Raw genomic sequence first — 18,508 nt, forward strand, 5'->3', positions numbered from 1 at the left:
ATGACAGTAAATACTACTTAGGTAATTTCACCTTTACTGCATTTTTATAGAAAAAACTGACTACAGATATAATGTATAAAATATTTACCAAATTGAGAATAATTACCGTTATTGAGAAGGTCTTAAGAAATATTAACTATACTTATTCTTTCATCCTGCCTTATGATTTGCAAGGTCTTCCTTTCAAAAAAAAATTTATTCGGGTGTTTATAAGGAAGAATAATTCTTCTAGCTTGCTCCCTATTTATTATGCACAGAAGCCATATTTTGAAATCTTTAAAACAGGAGGGGCATGAAAAGGGGGAACTATGTAGTGACTTTCATCTGTATTTCACGTAGATGATAAAATATTCCATTCTAATTGCAGCCTTGATGAATTACATATATGTTAAGACCTCAAATACCAGGAATGAATAATTAAGATTCAATATAAAATTAATAATTAAGATTTTTGATATATGAAATTTACTACAGATACTCCAAAACAGTTCAAACTCATGATGTTAACAAGACAGAACTTATCTATGAGGAAGGGGGATACTTTTTTAACCCAAAATCTTTGTTTTTATTCAGGCAAAGAAAAGAAATAAATCAATTTATCTGATACAAACATTAAGATGCATAATTTTTCATGCCCGGAATTTATTTTTTTACATTGCAGTTTCATACCAAAGGCTGCAAATATTTAGTACATATCATCAGAATGTAAAACTCCCATCATGGTTCATATATGAATTTAAATTTTCATAAAAAATACCTTTTATTTGGTAAACTTAACACAAGTACTAGTGTTGGTGTATCTTCATGAATCATAATTTGTCAAGTTGATGTCAAGTTGTTTTCAGGGAACAGGTTGGGAGAGTAGTAGAATTTCAAATCAAAACTTCAAGATTTCACAGAAATAACATTTATTAACGATAAACTTAATGTTATAGTATATTACTTCCGCGTATAGCGGCCATGAAAACATAATCAAGCATCAAAAGGGTATGACATGCGTCATTCTTCAAGTTCAAGCATCAAGTGGAATATTTTTCATCAGCGCGCATCAAGAGTGCCACCTATCTACCGAAAAGATGGAACGTACTCCGCCCCAATGAACATTGGTTCATTACAACATTATTATAGATCTTCAATTTTAGATTCAAACAAGTTTCCCGAACATTCAACAGTATATCATATAAAATAAAAATGTATAATGACAAATTTAAATTGAATAACAACATTAAATTTAGAACAAAATTTTACAAATAAAACATACTTACAATCTCTAGAAGGAAAACAAAATAATGAAACTGCTAAATTACCATAATCCACAATTGTGGTCCATTCTCTGAATCTGAAACATAATTGAATTAATAACAGTTAAGACACAATTTATGAATATGCAATTAATTTTTTTTTTTTTTTTTTTTTTTTTTTTTTTATAAGAGTCTTATTCACTCAATGGTAAGCGGGAAAGTTTATGTATAGGACGCTTCATTTTGCCCAATAAAGTTTTTAGTTTCACAACACGAACTTTTCCATCAGCACCAGGATATAGTTCAATTACTCATCCAAGTCGCCACTTTAATGGAGGCAAATTTTCGTCCTTTATCAAGACTAAGTCATCGAGGGCTAAATTTGGTTTATCCCTCAACCATTTGGTACGCTCTTGTAATTGTGAAAGATAATCTCTAGACCAACGTTTCCAAAAGCTCTGGAAAATTTGCTGTGTCAATTTCCATCTTTTAGCAGGGGTTAGCTTATTATTTGTAAGATCAGTTTCAGGAATTGATGTTAATGTAGTCCCAATTAGGAAATGTCCAGATGTTAAAGGATTAAAATCTTCAGGGTCAGATGAGATGGAAACTATTGGCCTGGAATTCAAACATGCCTCAATTTGTGTAATTAAGGTGTGAAATTCTTCGTATGTCAGAACCTGGGTCCTAATACTCCGCTTTAAGTGAATCTTTGTTTCACTCCAGCCTCCCAAAGGCCTCCAAAGTGAGGGGCAGCAGGAGGATTGAAGATCCATTGAATATTTTCACCGCTCAGGTAGTTTTGAAATGCTTCCTCAGAGGAAAGTGTAGCTATGTATCTTCTTAACTCTCGATCAGCCCCAACAAAGTTGGTTCCTCTATCTGAGATCACTGACTACTTCTAGGTGAATGGCCTTTGTGGTGAAGCATATGTAAAGGCAAACATAACATTTATATCTCGTTCCCCCTCTTCCTTTCCTAGCTTTAATTAAAAAGGGGCCTGCAAAATCTAGTCCTGTATTTGAGAATGTTCTATCCGGCAATACACGATAAGCAGGTAGGTCGCCCATTATCTGACTGGATGTGCTTGTTCGATTTTTAAAACATTTTATACATTTCAAAAATTATTTTTCTTACAATTTCTCGGCCATTAACGATCCAATATTTCTGTCGCAGAGCAGATAATGTTAATGTGGCTCCTCCGTGAAGGTTCACTTCGTGAAAGTGTTTGACTATCAATTCAGTAACTTGGTGACTTTTGGGAAGAATGATTGGATACTTTGTGTTTTCTGAAAGATTCGAGTTACAGAGTCTACCACCGACTCTAAGGATTTCTTCTCTATCAAGAAAAGGATTTAATTTCAGGATTTTACTGCTGAGATTCAATTTCTTCCCTGCTTTCAAAAGTCTAATTTCTTCTCTAAATTCGGAATTTTGCATGATTTTAAAAATCAAATTGCTTGCCTTATCCAATTCTTGAACTGTTAAAAAACCATTGAGTTTTAAAGATGTAGGTTTACTATTGTGGCAGAATCTTAAACACCATGCAGTTACCCATTTCAATTTTTTCCAGGATGAAAACCTGGATGTCAATTCAAATTCAACCTCTTGGATAATAACAGAATATACAGTAGTTTGATGCTGTTCTACCTGTACCTCTTCTACCATAGGCTCGACTAAATGATCAAAAGATGATAAAGGTAGATTTTTCTCCTTTAACCACACTGGTCCATTGAACCAAAGTTTATTTCCCGCTAGATCAGAAGCTCTTAATCCACGTGAAACTATGTCAGCCGGATTGTCATTTCCCTTACAGTATTTCCACTGCGAAGGTGATACAACATCTTGTATTTCACGTACACGATTAGCAACAAAGGGTTTCCATTTATCAGCGGTACCCCTGGATCCAGTGAAGAATAATTTTAGAGTCACTAAAACAAAATACATTATCTTCTTGGATATTAAATAATTTCCTTAACTATTCTTGCGGCAATAATGGCCCCCATAAGTTCTAAACGAGGCAAGGTTAATTTTTTAAGCGAGGATACACGGCTCTTTGAAAGCACAAAAGACGCACAGCAAGAATCAGGATCACGAAAATATACAACAGCTCCATATCCCTTGAGGCTGGCGTCACAAAAGACAAAAAGCTCTCCCAATCAATACCCAATTCCCATAACTCTTGTAATAAGAATTTTATTCTGATAACAAAAGGTGCAATGAAGCCAACTGGGTCATAAATTTTTGCCTCAATCTGTAATACCTTTCGCTTCTTAACGTGTTTCCAGTCAACTGGTTGTAAAAGTTCTTGTACATCTAATTTCAATGTGTCCTCATCCAAATCCCAAATTATTCCCAGCACCTTTAACGTTTTCTTATCCAAATTGTCTTCCTTATTAATTAAACCAATATCTTGCCAATGATTTTTTAAAGATACAGAATTTGATTCAAATTTTCTTAAGTTCATACCAGCTTCTTGAAGAATTTTAACTGAATCAGTTGATGAGAAAACTTCTTCAACGGAGTCTGCTCCATGGATAAGGTCATCAACATATAAGGACTTATTTAACATGTCAACAGCTTTGCTATATTTCTTTTCATAACCCTTAATATAATGTTTGATAGTGGCGGACAAAATAAACGGACTTGTTGTCATTCCAAACGGCACTCGGCTCATCCGGAAAACTTTAAAGCCTAAACTATTGTCACTATCGTCGTAAGAACGATCAAACCACAAGAACCTTAAAAAATTTCTATCTTCACTATCAATTTGAATTTGGTGAAAAGCCTTCTCTATGTCTGCACAAAATGCAACTTTATGTATGCGAAATTTTAAAATTATATCCAACAGGTTAGGATTTAAATTAGGGCCTGATATCAAACATTCATTTAACGATTTAGCTCCTTCAGACTTAGAGGAGGCATCATAAACTATTCTTATTCTTGTTGTTACTTTTCCTTCACGTATAACGGGCCTATGAGGTATATAGTAACAGTTAGGTTCATTTTCAACAAACTTACATTGTTCAACAATCCCCCTTTTAACTTGTTCTCTAATTATATTATCATATTCATTATATAGGAAATCATTTCCCTTTAATTTATGCTTTAGTCCTAGAAATCGTTGTTTAGCAAAGAAAAAATTATCAGCGAGTTGTGATTTATTTTCCTTCCAAAAGAGTTTTGTTTCGTACCTGCCATTGTTAAATTTTAAACTGTCATTAAAATGCTTAATAGTACCCAAATCGATTTCCGAAAATGTTTTGTTTTCATTTTCAATTCCTCTCGAATCCAATTTCCAAAATGACTGCAAATCAAATGTGTTTCCTTCAACGGTAGATAAAAACAACGCATTAATTCGAGTATTATTATTTTTTACTTTACCCATCACTGTGTATCCAAATATCATCGGTACAATAAACAAACCATCATTTATCATTGAATTACTTCCTGTTTGTATATACCAGAAATGCTCCGCGCCAAGCAGAATATTTATGATCTCATTAACTGGACTTGTATCCGAAAGTTCCAAACCCTTTTTAGTCATAAATTCTTTAATGTTTTGACATGTTGATGGTGCCTGGAATTCTATTGATGATACAGTGTCTCACAAAAGTGATGGGACACTTGTGCTTTACAAAAGGAAACTGTAGTAAAATAAATTAAAAAAACATGTAAAAATTTTTTGTGGGTGTGTTTCATACTTAAATTTAGTAACAATTATTACATAACATACATTTTCTTAAAATATTAAAATACAATTGTTAAGAACGGAGCAAAAAATAGCTCACATAAGTGATGGGACACTTACTTTTCCATCAAATATTTATCCACAAATTTTACTTTTTAAAAGGGTTGAATATTTTGTTGGATTTCCTTTTACTTTTAAAACATGATTTAATCTTCTTGGGATGGATTCGACTAATTTTTTTGTGATTTCTGGAGTGATTTTACCCCATTCTTCTTGAAGCACCAATTTTAATTGTTGTTTTGAAGAAATGGTGTGTTTGTGAATTCTTGATTCCAATTATTGCCAAATATTCTGTATGGGATTTAAGTCTAGAGATAGTGGTGGTGTTTTTATTATTTCAGGACAGTTATACAGCAGCCAGAGTCTAACGCTCAAAGCAGTGTGCATAGGGTCATTGTCCTGGTAGAATTTAAAATCGTTATGAAGGTTCAATTTTCGCGCTGAAGATTTCAAATTTTGATTTAAAATGTCAATATATTTGTACTGATCCATTATACTGTCAAAACAAATAAGAGTACCAACTCCAGCGGACGACATACACCCCCATACAATAACTCCTCCTCCACCATGTTTTACTGTTGGCACCAAGTTCTGTTTTCGAAATTCTTCCCTGGTTTTCTCCACATCAAGATTCTACCGTCAGAATCAAATATATTAAATTTACTCTCATCAGCAAATATAACTTCATTCCAGTAATCAGAATTCTTATTTATGTTGGATTTTGCGAAAGCCAGTCTGAGGTTTCTATTCTTTTCACTTACGAAGAATTTTATCCCGGCTGCTCTACCGTGATATCCAGCAGATCGAATTACTCTTCTAATAGTCTCAGGTTTAACAATTACTCCATATAATGCTTGTAAATCAGCAGGAACTTTAGGAGCACTCATTCTTGGATTTTTTTTAATATTTCGAACGATAATTCGCTTTATTCCATTGGATAGCTTTGATGGTCGGCTAGGTCTTCTTTTATCCTGAATCATATGATTCTTTTTATATCGTTTAATGATATTGTAAACTGTTGAATGACTCAAGTTAACTGTTTCAGGAGTTTCTCTAATAGATTTTCCACGTTCAATATGCAAATTAATAACTAATTTTCGAATTTCAGGCAAAGTTTCCTTTCGTTTAGCATTCATGGCTGCACAGAGCTAAAAAACACAAAAATTCCAAAACAAACTGGAGAGAAATACTGCAAACGATTTTATAAATTATTGCCAATTGCTTCTGAGTAAAAATAAAAACCCAAAAAAATATTTTTATTGTAATACGTAGTAGTATCTAATGGTGTCCCAACACTTATGCGAGCAATTTTTTGCTCCGTTTTAAACAATTGTATTTTTATTAAATTAATATTTTGAAAAAATGTACGTTATGTAATAATTGTTACTAAATTTAAGTATGAAACACACCCACAAAACATTTTTACGTGTTTTTTTAATTTATTTTATTACAGTTTCCTTTTGTAAAGCACAAGTGTCCCATCACTTTTGTGAGACACTGTATTAATTCTATCTCGATAGCTTCGACAACAAGGCAGCGATCATCGTTTTTATTTTTTATTTTTAGACTATATAGATCAAATTCTTGCGAGTTACCGCGGTGATTTCCAAACGAATAAATTGTTAGAAATTCTTTTCTAATGACTTGCAATTCTAAATCGCGCGCTAATTTGTGGGTGATGGAAGTTTCGTTCACTACCTGAATCAATTAATAATCTTAAAATTCTCGATTTATTTTTGCTTTGAGCAATAACAGAACATGTCTGTAAATGCACACTATTTTCACGTTTTAGAATGTTACAGTGGGAAGTAGATACTAAAGTTTTATTTTGCATATCTGCGGATTTAACATCTTCCATTTCTTTTGATTTCAAACGGCAGAAAAGTTTATTATGATTTTTCTCGTTACAATTTTCGCATGGTTGTATTTTTGACCGACAATTCGATGACAAATGTGATTTAAGAAAGCATCTGTAACAGAGACCTTCAAGTTTTTATTTGTTTCGTTTTTGTTCGTCATAAAATTTCAAACATCCGGCAGATGTATGTTCATTTGATTTGCAGAATATGCAAAACATTTTTACCGATGTGTTAAAAGCAGAAGCTTGTGATTTGACTTTATAATTTTTGAACCCTTGCTTAGGATCAACCCCTGTGTATTTATTACCTTTTGAGCTATTAATCAAAATACTTGCTTCTCGGCATTCAGTTTCGATTTTAATGAACTCTATTAATTCACTTACTTCTATATTTTGGTTAGATGTTCTTTTTCTATGGAATTCAAGAGCTAAATCTTCAGGTAACAATTTAAGAATTATTGGGTTCAATAACTGTCCATATGAACCGCTAGTAATGTCTAAACTACTTAAATTTCTAACGCAGATTTGTAACTGATCATAGAGCTTTCTTAACTCAAAAACATTTGAAAAACTTTTAACTGGTTCTAACTGTAACAACATCTGCATGAATTTTGATATAATAACATCTTTACGTTTCTTCAGATAAAGCATAACCAGAAACATGATTATATGCTGAACCAGATAATAAACTTTTCAAATATGTAAACTTATCTATTTTAGATAAACTTGGATTAGAATGAATAGCATTATCATACGAATTAAAGAATTCGAGCCATTTACTGAGATCACCAGCAAATTTTTCAATATTTAATTTAGGTAACTTTACTGAAGCACTACTTGTAACAACATTATTACCATTCAGAGTACTACTAATACCATTACTAGTTGTAATTATACTTCTTTCAACAACTTCATTACTGTTAATTTTCTTTATTTTACTAACAATCTTAGCTTTAAAACGTTATAATTTTTTCATCATACTCTTCACATACAAGTAGTTCGTTATCATATTCTTTTTCATCAATTATGAGAGCATCGATCTTTGAGTCATGAGTTTTAAGTTTCTCATGGTATTCAATTAACAAATCATATGATGAATTTAGACCTTCTAGATGTTCTTTACTTAATTCTTCCGATAATAATTTCTCAAGTTTATTTAGAAGTGTAGTAACTTTACTACGTACAATAGCATGTTTCTTTTTCTCTTTTGCTAAATCATCCATTATGTTTCGTTTTCAAAGATCGATACCAAGAACAAAAAATTCTTACTTTTCGCGGGTTTCAGACACCAAAAAAAAAAAATGTTGGTGTATCTTCATGAATCATAATTTGTCAAGTTGATTTCGTTTTCAGGGAACAGGTTGGGAGAGCATTAGAATTTCAAATCAAAACTTCAAGATTTCACAGAACACAGAAATAACATTTATTAACGATAAACTTAATGATATAGTATATTACTTCCGCCTATAGCGGCCATGAAAACATAATCAAGCATCAAAAGGGTATGACATGCGTCATTCTTCAAGTTCAAGCGTCAAGTGGAATATTTTTCATCGGCGCGCATCAAGAGCGCCACCTAGCTACCGAAAAGACGGAACAACTACTATTCTAAACATGTTCATATATATTCTGAAAAAGTTATAATGGCTGCATAAATTTGCTATATAGTCAAATTTTTCATAATCAAGTTTCAAGTGTGTATTTTATGTTCATTATTTGCATTATACATTAAATATATGGTAACCTTATCTCATATGCTGCAATTATGACAAACAGACCAAAAGAATTATTATCTAGTTGGCTGTTATTTGTGTATAAAATGAAAATGAGACACAGCTTATTCTGTGTCTGTAATATATAATCATGAAATACATTTAAATTTAACATGTAGTTTTTCCTTTTATTTAATTGCATAAAAAATACATACACATCAAATGTATTGTAACAAAATTAATAATTTATTTATATTACAATAGTGATAGAAACAAATTGCTAAGAACTTACATGTTTTACTTTTCAATATCTCTAGTTAAAGGATATCAAAACTGAATCTTAACATTTAAGGCTTCACAAGGTTTTTGTTATTATATAATTCACAAGTAAAAAATAAACAAAAAAAAATGTACATATGAAATACATACAGTTTTACCTGTTACCAAATTTTAAGAAATTTTAAATCTTAATGCAAATTCAACAATGAAAAGCTCTTTTAACATTGGTTCTAATGTCAACAAAATATTTTTACAAGTATTATTCATGCTTGATGTAAACAAATTTCATTGAACATAATCAAAAACTTTACAATTATAGAATATTGTGGAAATTAAAATTCACTTTATAAAACTCCTGCACAGAAATTTTTCTTATTCATTCTGTTCACATCATCACTGAATATCACAGTTGAGGAGTTGTTTTGCAAATTCTGCATTATAGTTTACCTAATACTAAGCATGGAATTGTTTCAGTGAGTTTTATTTTTTAATCACCCTTAACTTTCAGCTGGTATACATGTATCATGAACCTGAGCATCATATCACGCCATTATACATTTGCTTAAGAAATATCACATACTTCTCAGTACCTTTATCATAAAAATATTCAGTGCATTTTATTTTAATATGAACTTTTTGTAGTAGCTTATTATGCTTTTAAAAAGTGCTTGCAAACAGAATAATTTTATTTATAGTCTATAGCACCTGACCATGACAGTTACATACAAATTTTTCACCATTCATTCGTTTTGCTAGACCAGCAGTTCAAAAAATGAAATGCAGTAGAACACTAATTATCCTATCTACTGCAGCATCAGAAATGTAATTTAGTTTTGACAGTAACTTATGGGTTTCCATCAAAAAGAATTGAAGTACAGTCAAAAGTCATTAATTCGGACACCCATAATCCGGACCTCAAAGCTAAAAACTTTCTGCGCATGCGCCGCATTGACACATGCGCATAGGCGTTTACGCGTGCGCGTAAGACCTCTTACGACTGCGCATTTGCATGTGCGCAAGCGCAGAATACGTTTTCGCGTGCGCGTTTTATGTATTACGAACGGTATAAGCTAAAATTATCTAATTATCTATTTCAGTTAATGTTGATGACTGTGTTGTTCCTTAATTTTCGAATTGGATCCGGCTTATTATTTTTTGCAGACTGTAAGAGCAATACTATAAAAGTAAACTTGGACTTTCGATTATGTCAAATAGAATTTCCGAATCTGGAGCTCCCAAAGGATCGTACAAAACGAAAGTATGTTTCGATGTCCATCAAACAAAAAGCGGAATTGCTGCAAAAAATGGATAAAGACATGAAGAATGTGACAGAGAGGTTAGTGAAAACGAAAAAATTTCGATTGACAAGTTAGTCGGTATTCTCGGCACAGCAATTAACGGGACTTGAACAGCGGAACTTTGTAACTGAACAAAAAAATTATGTCTGTTTATAGAATTAAAGAGAAAGTATTATCACATAAAACGAAGCAACTTAAACAACTTACATTGAAAGAAATGTTTAATAAAGTTAACAAATAAATATGAAGCTTTTTTTTTTTTTTTTTTTTTGTAAATTTTGATACTCTTTAAATCATAATTGTTCTTTATTTCATAAATTACGGTTTCATATTTTTAATTTTAGAATTCCTGCATGCCATCTTACGCGATTTAAACTGATGATCGATAATCCGGAATCGCCGAAGTCCCGACGAGTCCGGATTAACGACTTTTGACTGTATATACTAATAATGTTGTGTAATTTCTCAATGTTCTTCAAAATTTTACTTTGTTGGTACAGTATCTAAAAATGGTACACTTCATTGATACAGATAAAAAAGACCACAAAAGAAAAGGTAACTTTCTTTGATTCAAGGAAAAAATTCAAGTTTATTTTTAAAAACAATCTTTTAATATTATTTATTTACAAGATGTGTAATTATATATTCCCCCTATTTGTGTAAAAGGAAATTTTACTGCTGAATCGATGTCCAGAAAAGGTGCGAATCAATAATTGCATTTAACAAATACATACTGCTACTTCAAAACTTATAAATTGTGATTTACACATTTATATAGTTTTACATCATTTAAACAATTTCAAAAATCAATTATTTTGTGTAATATTGCACACTTAAAAATACTGAAATAATATCCTTTTCAATCACCAATTTTATGCATAAATACTTATAAATTGGATAAATTTATGCACATTTAATTTTTTGTGGTATTTCTTTATCTGATCCACCTTTGTATTATTTAATTTGGATATCCAATGTTCTACTACAAATCACACAATAAAAAGATCTTTTTATAATGATAAAGCTTACTTTTCAGCTAATTTTGTGTATTTATATAATAACATTTATTCAGAAAAATACATTTATGTTAAGAATAGGATTGCCATCAACCTTTTCAAATGTGCAATCTCACCACAGTTTATGCTTTTCAGTGATTATTCAAGGCACTTGAAACTAATTTTCATAAATATGCAAAAACGCATGTCAATAATAATGAATAACAGTGAATTAAATAGGAGAAAAGAGAGAATTGCATTTAGAATGTAATAAATAGAGATTATCTTTTCTGTGAGTTCTGCTGGTAAAATGGCAGCTTTAATGTGTGATAATCAAGGAAACGTTCATCATATAATTTTAAACAGAATTAATGAAATTATCAAGAGCCATAGGATTGCATTCTTCAAAATAGTGGAAGCAAAAAAAGTTGCTGAAAAATAGGACAATGTCTTTGGATTCCACTTTACCTTCCTATTATTATAAATAAAGTAATTTTGATTCTTCACTTAATTTTCTATAGAAGTTTCTATTAAAAACTATAAGATGTTTAATATAAATCTTAAAAAATTAAACGGGAAATATTATTCTTAAATAAAAATTAAATTTATGATTAACCTTAGCAACTGAAAGCAGAATAAATAAATATTTTTTACTGGAATACTTTTCCAATATTAATGAATAGCTTACAACATTCAAATATTTTACATATAGTGAATAATTTTGGTACAATACCTAATTAATCAGTTATTTAGTAATGAGTGAAATAACATATAAAAGATATTTTTGTATTCAAACAATTAAATCATTATTTAAAAAATAATTCTAAACTATCTTCCAGTTTAAAATTAGGCAAGAAAGCAGCATTACCTTAGCATAGATGATAAATAAAACTCGATTTCATGGGTGTCTAGATACGGGCCTGTCTTCTTCAAGGATGAAGAAAATTTTTCTTCCTTTTGATAGCTTCCTATTTTAAAATTTTTGTATAGCAGATCATAAACATATTGCATTTTACAGCGGGGGGGGGGGGATCATTCTCTTGAATCCACTTTATTTCTTTAAAGGAATTACACTTAATTTATTATTCTAATTAACCAGCAATCACATAAGATTTCAAACAACAATTACCTCAATTTGCATTTGGAAATTAAACTGCACAACCTAGTCCTAAAACGATAAACAAATTTTGCACTCAAATACATTGATGCTGAGGAAGCACATATTCCATCTGCAAAAGCTTCCACTGTCAATGTATACAATGTTAAGAGTGGGTAATATCATTAATTTATTGGTTTATTATATCGATTCATCAATGGTATTTTTGTAATTCTCCAACACTGATATTTTTACTGTCAGACGAGTGGGATAAGTCGCAACACAACAGAACAATTTTGAAGCACAGTTAACTTTAGGTAACAGGCCACATTTAACTGACATAGCTATTTATTTAGGACAAGTATTAAAGAACAGATCTTATTCGAAAGAAATATCTATGCTGATTCAGATCATGGTATTAAGCTATTTAAAACCAAAGGTGCAGATCTTAAGATTATTATTTTTATACTTTTTAATTTGATTGCATAAATACATTTAATTCAGAGTATAACTTAAAACATTTAGTATTTTTATAGAATTACATTATACATTTTTTTGCTTTTAAAATATACAGAAGATATATATATTGTTGTGATGTTAATCTCTATATATTTATCTAGTATTCTATAAAATGTTTCACTGTTCCATCTGAATTAATGTTCCATCCTGAATATCTAGTATTCTATAAAATGTTTCACTGTTCCATCTGTATCAATAGACGAGACATGTCTATTGATAAACCATATTAAACTTTAAAAGAACCCTTTTGGGCAACCTTTAAAATCTGAATCCTTTCAGAATTTGTTTTCATCATGCTGTAACGGTTGTAAGCAAGGATTTGTTAATAACAAAATGACATCTCAACGAAAGGAAAAAGTTAAATGTATTTTGTGGTATCATGAAACTAAATTGCCTATCATTGACAGTCCAGAAGTAATTGTCCAAATTTAATAAAAATTTACTGATTAATTATTTGTCTCCAATGTTTGCTCTGTCCCTCAGAATTATCCATAGATGCCCACTGTCATACTAATTAATAGATCGCACCTCAAGGAAATTCAATGCTGAAATACCTAATATTTTTTTCTAATAGAAGTGGACTGAAATATTTAATGAATATCAAGCATACATTTGGAAGAGATATTTACATTTTTCAAAACATAGAAAAGAAAAACTCTATGAAACGGGAAAAAAAATTATGACCGAATACTCTTTACTCTTCTTTGTTATGCAATCTTTTTTAATAAAATTTTAGAGTAATTTTGATTGTTCCCTTTTTAATTTTAAAACTCCGACTTGTCCTAAATAAATGAAATTGACTGCACTTAGTCTATTAAAATGCATTGTGGACGGAATATTGCACAAACCAGAGAAACTGCTCTATTAGTTGGTAGCAAAATATTTGATTATACATATAATTGCACAATATTTTAATATTCTTAACATTTCTACATCTTAAGTGCGAACAGGCACTTTTTTAGCAGTTTCAAATTAGCCTTTCCAGCTATTTTCAGTCTTACCAGGGTGCAAAAAATTAATCAAAGGAATGCCTTTCAACTTATAACTGCCTCCATAAAAACTGTGATTTGAAGTATTCATATTTTGCATATAAACAATTAAGAGTAAATTATTGTTGGAACATTTTTACTCATATAAAAACATAAACTGCATCCATCACAGAACAAGAAATGCTTTTGCTTAAATTGAACATATATATTTTATATCTTATGTGTATTCTAATTTTGGGGGAGGGATTACAAAAGCACTGATTTTTAAATTATCTTAAGGCAGTCATTCTCAACTTATTTTGTCCCATGCAATCCTTTAACCATTGCTAGATATTTCCTTGCCCAACCTTTCCAAAATTTGAAAAATAATATACAGTGGAACCTCAAGATATGAGCACCTCTATATACGAGAAATTCGAGATATGAGCGAACAATTCGTCTCTAAATACAAGCACTGATTCAAGCAACAAGCCAGGCTGTTGGTATGCTTGGTGCGTTTCCCAATCCGGCTTGACTCAAGAGAATCCCCTCGTCAGATCACTCAGTGTTCTTTGATCTGTATGCTTGTGAGTTAATTGTTTTTTACTTTTAATGTGAAAATAATTATTTCACAATGCCTCCCAAGAATATTGTTGCCTTCAATAGTGCTGCAAAGAAAACGAAGGAAGCAATGACTGTTGAAATTAAGAAAGAAATTAGAGATAAACATAAGCATGGTGTAAGAATAGCGGAATTGGCAAAGACTTACCGTTTGACATTGCTGATCTGTTCTGAAGAAGAAAGAAATTAAGAAACTTGTTCTGGCCAAAGGAGTTACTGTCACATCCAAGCACCATCCAAAACTCCTAGATGTTGAGAAGCTGATTTTGGTGTGGATTAAGGAGAAGCAGTTAAAAGGAACTTTGGTGTCGGAAGCTAACGCTAAGAATCATACTTAGACCTTTTCCGAAAAACACCAGGTACGTCAACTGAAGATGAGATGGCAATGAGATTTTTTTGGGGGTGTTGAAAGCATTAACTGAATTTCCATTATTTTCAATGGGGAAGTTTGTTTCTAGATACAAGAAATTCGCTATAAAAGCTGAATGGTGGAACAAATTAAACTCGTATCTTGAGGTTCCACTGTACATTTATTTAGATTTGGATTATTTTTTAACAATTTTTACAAATTAAACAGGAAAAAGTTTAGAAAATGTTGATAAATACTAAAACTAGACTGAAAGTAGTTTTTTATATTTATGAATTAAAACTAAATACGTATCAGTTAAATAAAAAAATTATCTACATTCCTTTACGGCTGAAACTTTGAAATCCTCCAGGAAGTGGGGGAATTTTGCACTGGTTGAAAATCCCTGCCTTAAGGAAATATCTAATTGATAAGAATTTTCACAAATTAACAATACAGAATTTATTTGGCAATTTTTAAAATACAAGACTATAATACAATAATAAAAATTATTATTACTAGATATTATAATTTTTCACATATAATATTTATGTTGTTCACATAAAGTTCTTCATCTTAACTTGCAATGCATGTGTTGAATTCTAATCTTATATAAAGAAAACTTAACTGGACTGTAGGAATAGCAAGTACAGTCAATCATTACTGTATTTATTCTACATTATATTGTGATAAGAATTCATCTGTTTCCTAAGGCCAACTTCCATTTTAACTTTTAATTAAGAACATGTTTTAGAACAATTAAAGATGTGCTACATTCATCTTCAGTTCCATTTGTACTATAACATTACAATATTCAGAAATTACAACAATTAATTGCATTAAATATATTAAATTTTGTTTGCAGGTTTTTTTATATTACTCTTGAAAAGTCACTGAATCTTGCATTAAATTATATCTCTTCCTGAAATATACTGAACTGCGAAATTAAAAAAAATTCTTAAAACCATTCATTTTTATAATACGACTACTAAACTTCAAATGGATTTAAATATCTTGTGTATTCAGCTTCATATTATTGTCACAGGAGATGGATTTCCAAATACATTTTGAGAAAGCATGATAAGTTATTTTATTGAATGTTTCAGAGATTTTGTGAAATATGTATTAGTCAACCAAATAATGCGCTTTCTTGGTAGAAAGTTTAAAAACACATTTCAACTTAACAGTAACATCTAAGGCTTAAAACTTTTTGAACCCCCCCCCAATAGACCATGCGTTTTATCTTCATGAAAGGAATGTATTCTTATATCTATATGTAAGTATTTAAGGTAATGCTCTAAAGCATAATGTTAGGCTGACATTCAAAAAATATATTTAAATCCAAACAAAATTTAGCCTTATGGTTCATGCTGACTAATGTGAAAAAACAAATTATACACTTTGAGAAAATCTGGCATAAGCATTGTTTTTTCACAGAACAAAAATATTCAGTTGATTATTTTATCAATTGCATTGTTTCAAATATAAACAGTCAAAATTCTAATTCCAACTACTAAGTAAAAGTGAACATAAAAAAATAATAATGCAAGATATGGCTTTTGTTTCTTTTTAGCTTTTCAGAAGAAATGTGAAGCAATTACAGTCTCTTGGCTGATCAGTACTCACATATCGCTACGAGTTATGATCCTCAAGAAAGGCCTCTCTTCAAAAGAAGCAAAAATATCAATCTTGTTTATTAAATTATTATTTACATAAAAATTCAGCATACAAATTATAAAATTCATACAAATAATATACTATCTTTGTATTATTAAACAAAATAAATTAATTATTAAATTAAATTAATTTTGAACAAAAATTCCACATAAAACAATTTCGTGAAAAAATTCCACACAAAGCAATTCTGAACAATTTTGATAGCAAAATGCTTTTATAAATGCACTTACCTCAATGGATCTTCTGATTTTCATTAACAAAACATTGTTTGTATTTTATTTTACATCTTAAAATAATTTCTACAAATAATATTTTTTTACTGTACAGCATGTTATATGGTCACCAAATATTATTCTAATAGAACATAGCTTTTAAAAAAATGAAGTTCAGTTAAATTTGCAGTTTAGGAATATTTTAATAAATAAAACAGAAAACTTGTGTGTTGGCCAGAATTATAGTTAAATTTACAATCTAGGCATGTTTTAATAAATAAAATTGAAAACCAGTATATTGACCACTAAATATATATATCCTATCATTATTGTTCAAAGTACATGAAACAAAAGAAAAAGACATTTTTTATCATCTGGAAAATAGAACAATTTTCTTTTTTTTTTTTTTTTTTTTTTTTTTTTTCCAAAGAAAACTAAAATATACAGCCAAACATATTCAATAATAAAAACAGCAGAATGAGGTTTTAATTTTACAGAGTATAAACACAATAAATGTGCTTAAAAAATTAATAACCTTATGAAAACTTCAGTGTTAAAATACTTCAAAAGACACTGATAAGTAATATTTATTTATTTATATTTTTTAAATTAAGTGCTCAAAATAGAATCTAAAATCAGATTAGCAACTATGAAGTTTAAATTTATTTCGTCCTTCACTTCCTGAGATCAACCACAGTTATGGATGCGTAGTTATCCAACTTCACATGAATACTTTCCTATAAGAATGGGAAAATAAATCAATAAATACCCCAAAAATTTTACAATAACATTTCATATATTATCAATGCATCATTAAAGTTAACTTGAAATAATCATCGCAAAACAGGTGACCGCATGTGAAATGATTTCTAAATCAGAATCAGAAAGTTTGCATTACTCTCCAAGATTTTCTCATTACATTAAAATGTAATCTAGAGAAAAAAATATTAATTTTTATTTTTAAAATAGCTTTCATTCAATTTTGATTACATGAACTAATTTTAAAAGGCTTCAGAAGACTAAAAAGTTGCCAACTTGATATGAAATTGAACATGCTTGTTCAAATCATCAAATATATCTTCTAATTCATCAGAGCCTGGTGAGCAAATTTTCTTCCTTTTCTGTTTTGCTTGGAATAAAATTCATCTACAGCAGTAATATTTAAACAAATCCTTTGCTATGAGGCATGCTTTAATAAACGCATCCTCTATTAAGGGCTCTTTTTTCATAACCTTTCATATTTCTTTTAACATTCATATTAGTTTTTCATAATTAAAAATAACTTTTTATGTTTCATACAGAAAAGTTGTGTATAAAATTAGAAAGAGGATCACAAGTTTCAAAAAATGAAACCGAAGCAATTTTTCTTTTCAATATTCTCAATTTAAATATGGAGATGAAAATGTAATTTACAGCATTTTGATAGATCAATCTATTTTTATCTTATATTGTTACCAAGCACCTCCCTAAATTCCAAATTTTTGCTGCTCCTAAATTTTGGGTCCCAGTACTTTCCTTAAATTCTAAAAATTTTGTAATCCTGTAATTTTGTTGCTCAATGCTTCTCTTAATTCCAAAAATTTTTTCTTCCCTAAATTTTCTTCCTGGCGGACCACACAAGTTCTGGTGCCAGTTCTGGGTTTATGTGAATAACAAATCAGTTATTCTTAATTCAAATAGCACTCAATGTAATCTTTTGGCCTATAAGTATCATTAACAAAACTTATTTTTAGCATATGGAAAGAAATTTTTGTTAAATTTTTCCCGTCAACACTTTCTAACACATTTAACTTAAATCTGTAATCATCACCAAGCGTAATGTCAACATAAAAAAGGTTACCATACTCTTTGTTATTCAATTACTAATATAAAATTTTAAAAAAATGTTTAAGCATCACTACATGGGTGACTCAAGTTCTCATGTGTTGATAAGCA

At 30.0% G+C, this 18,508-nt stretch overlaps 1 protein-coding gene across 5 annotated transcripts in view; it reads right to left on the reverse strand.

Annotated features, from left to right (window-relative positions):
- Positions 1–8,787: 8,787 nt before the first annotated feature.
- Positions 8,788–18,508, reverse strand: part of LOC118186057 (STAM-binding protein-like A) — a 99,326-nt gene continuing 89,605 nt past the window's right edge. For all 5 annotated transcript variants that reach the window (XM_085813311.1, XM_085813310.1, XM_085813309.1 and 2 more), the window contains one exon: positions 8,788–17,310. In XM_085813311.1, coding sequence (XP_085669437.1) covers positions 17,248–17,310 — 63 coding nt within the window. In that variant the 3' untranslated portion in view covers positions 8,788–17,247. The remainder of the gene's footprint in view (positions 17,311–18,508) is intronic.

The sequence above is a fragment of the Stegodyphus dumicola genome, chromosome 3 (assembly GCF_044657685.1).
Source record: "Stegodyphus dumicola isolate Sdum_Otavi_A_Nest chromosome 3, ASM4465768v1".
NCBI classification, from domain to species: domain Eukaryota; kingdom Metazoa; phylum Arthropoda; class Arachnida; order Araneae; family Eresidae; genus Stegodyphus; species Stegodyphus dumicola.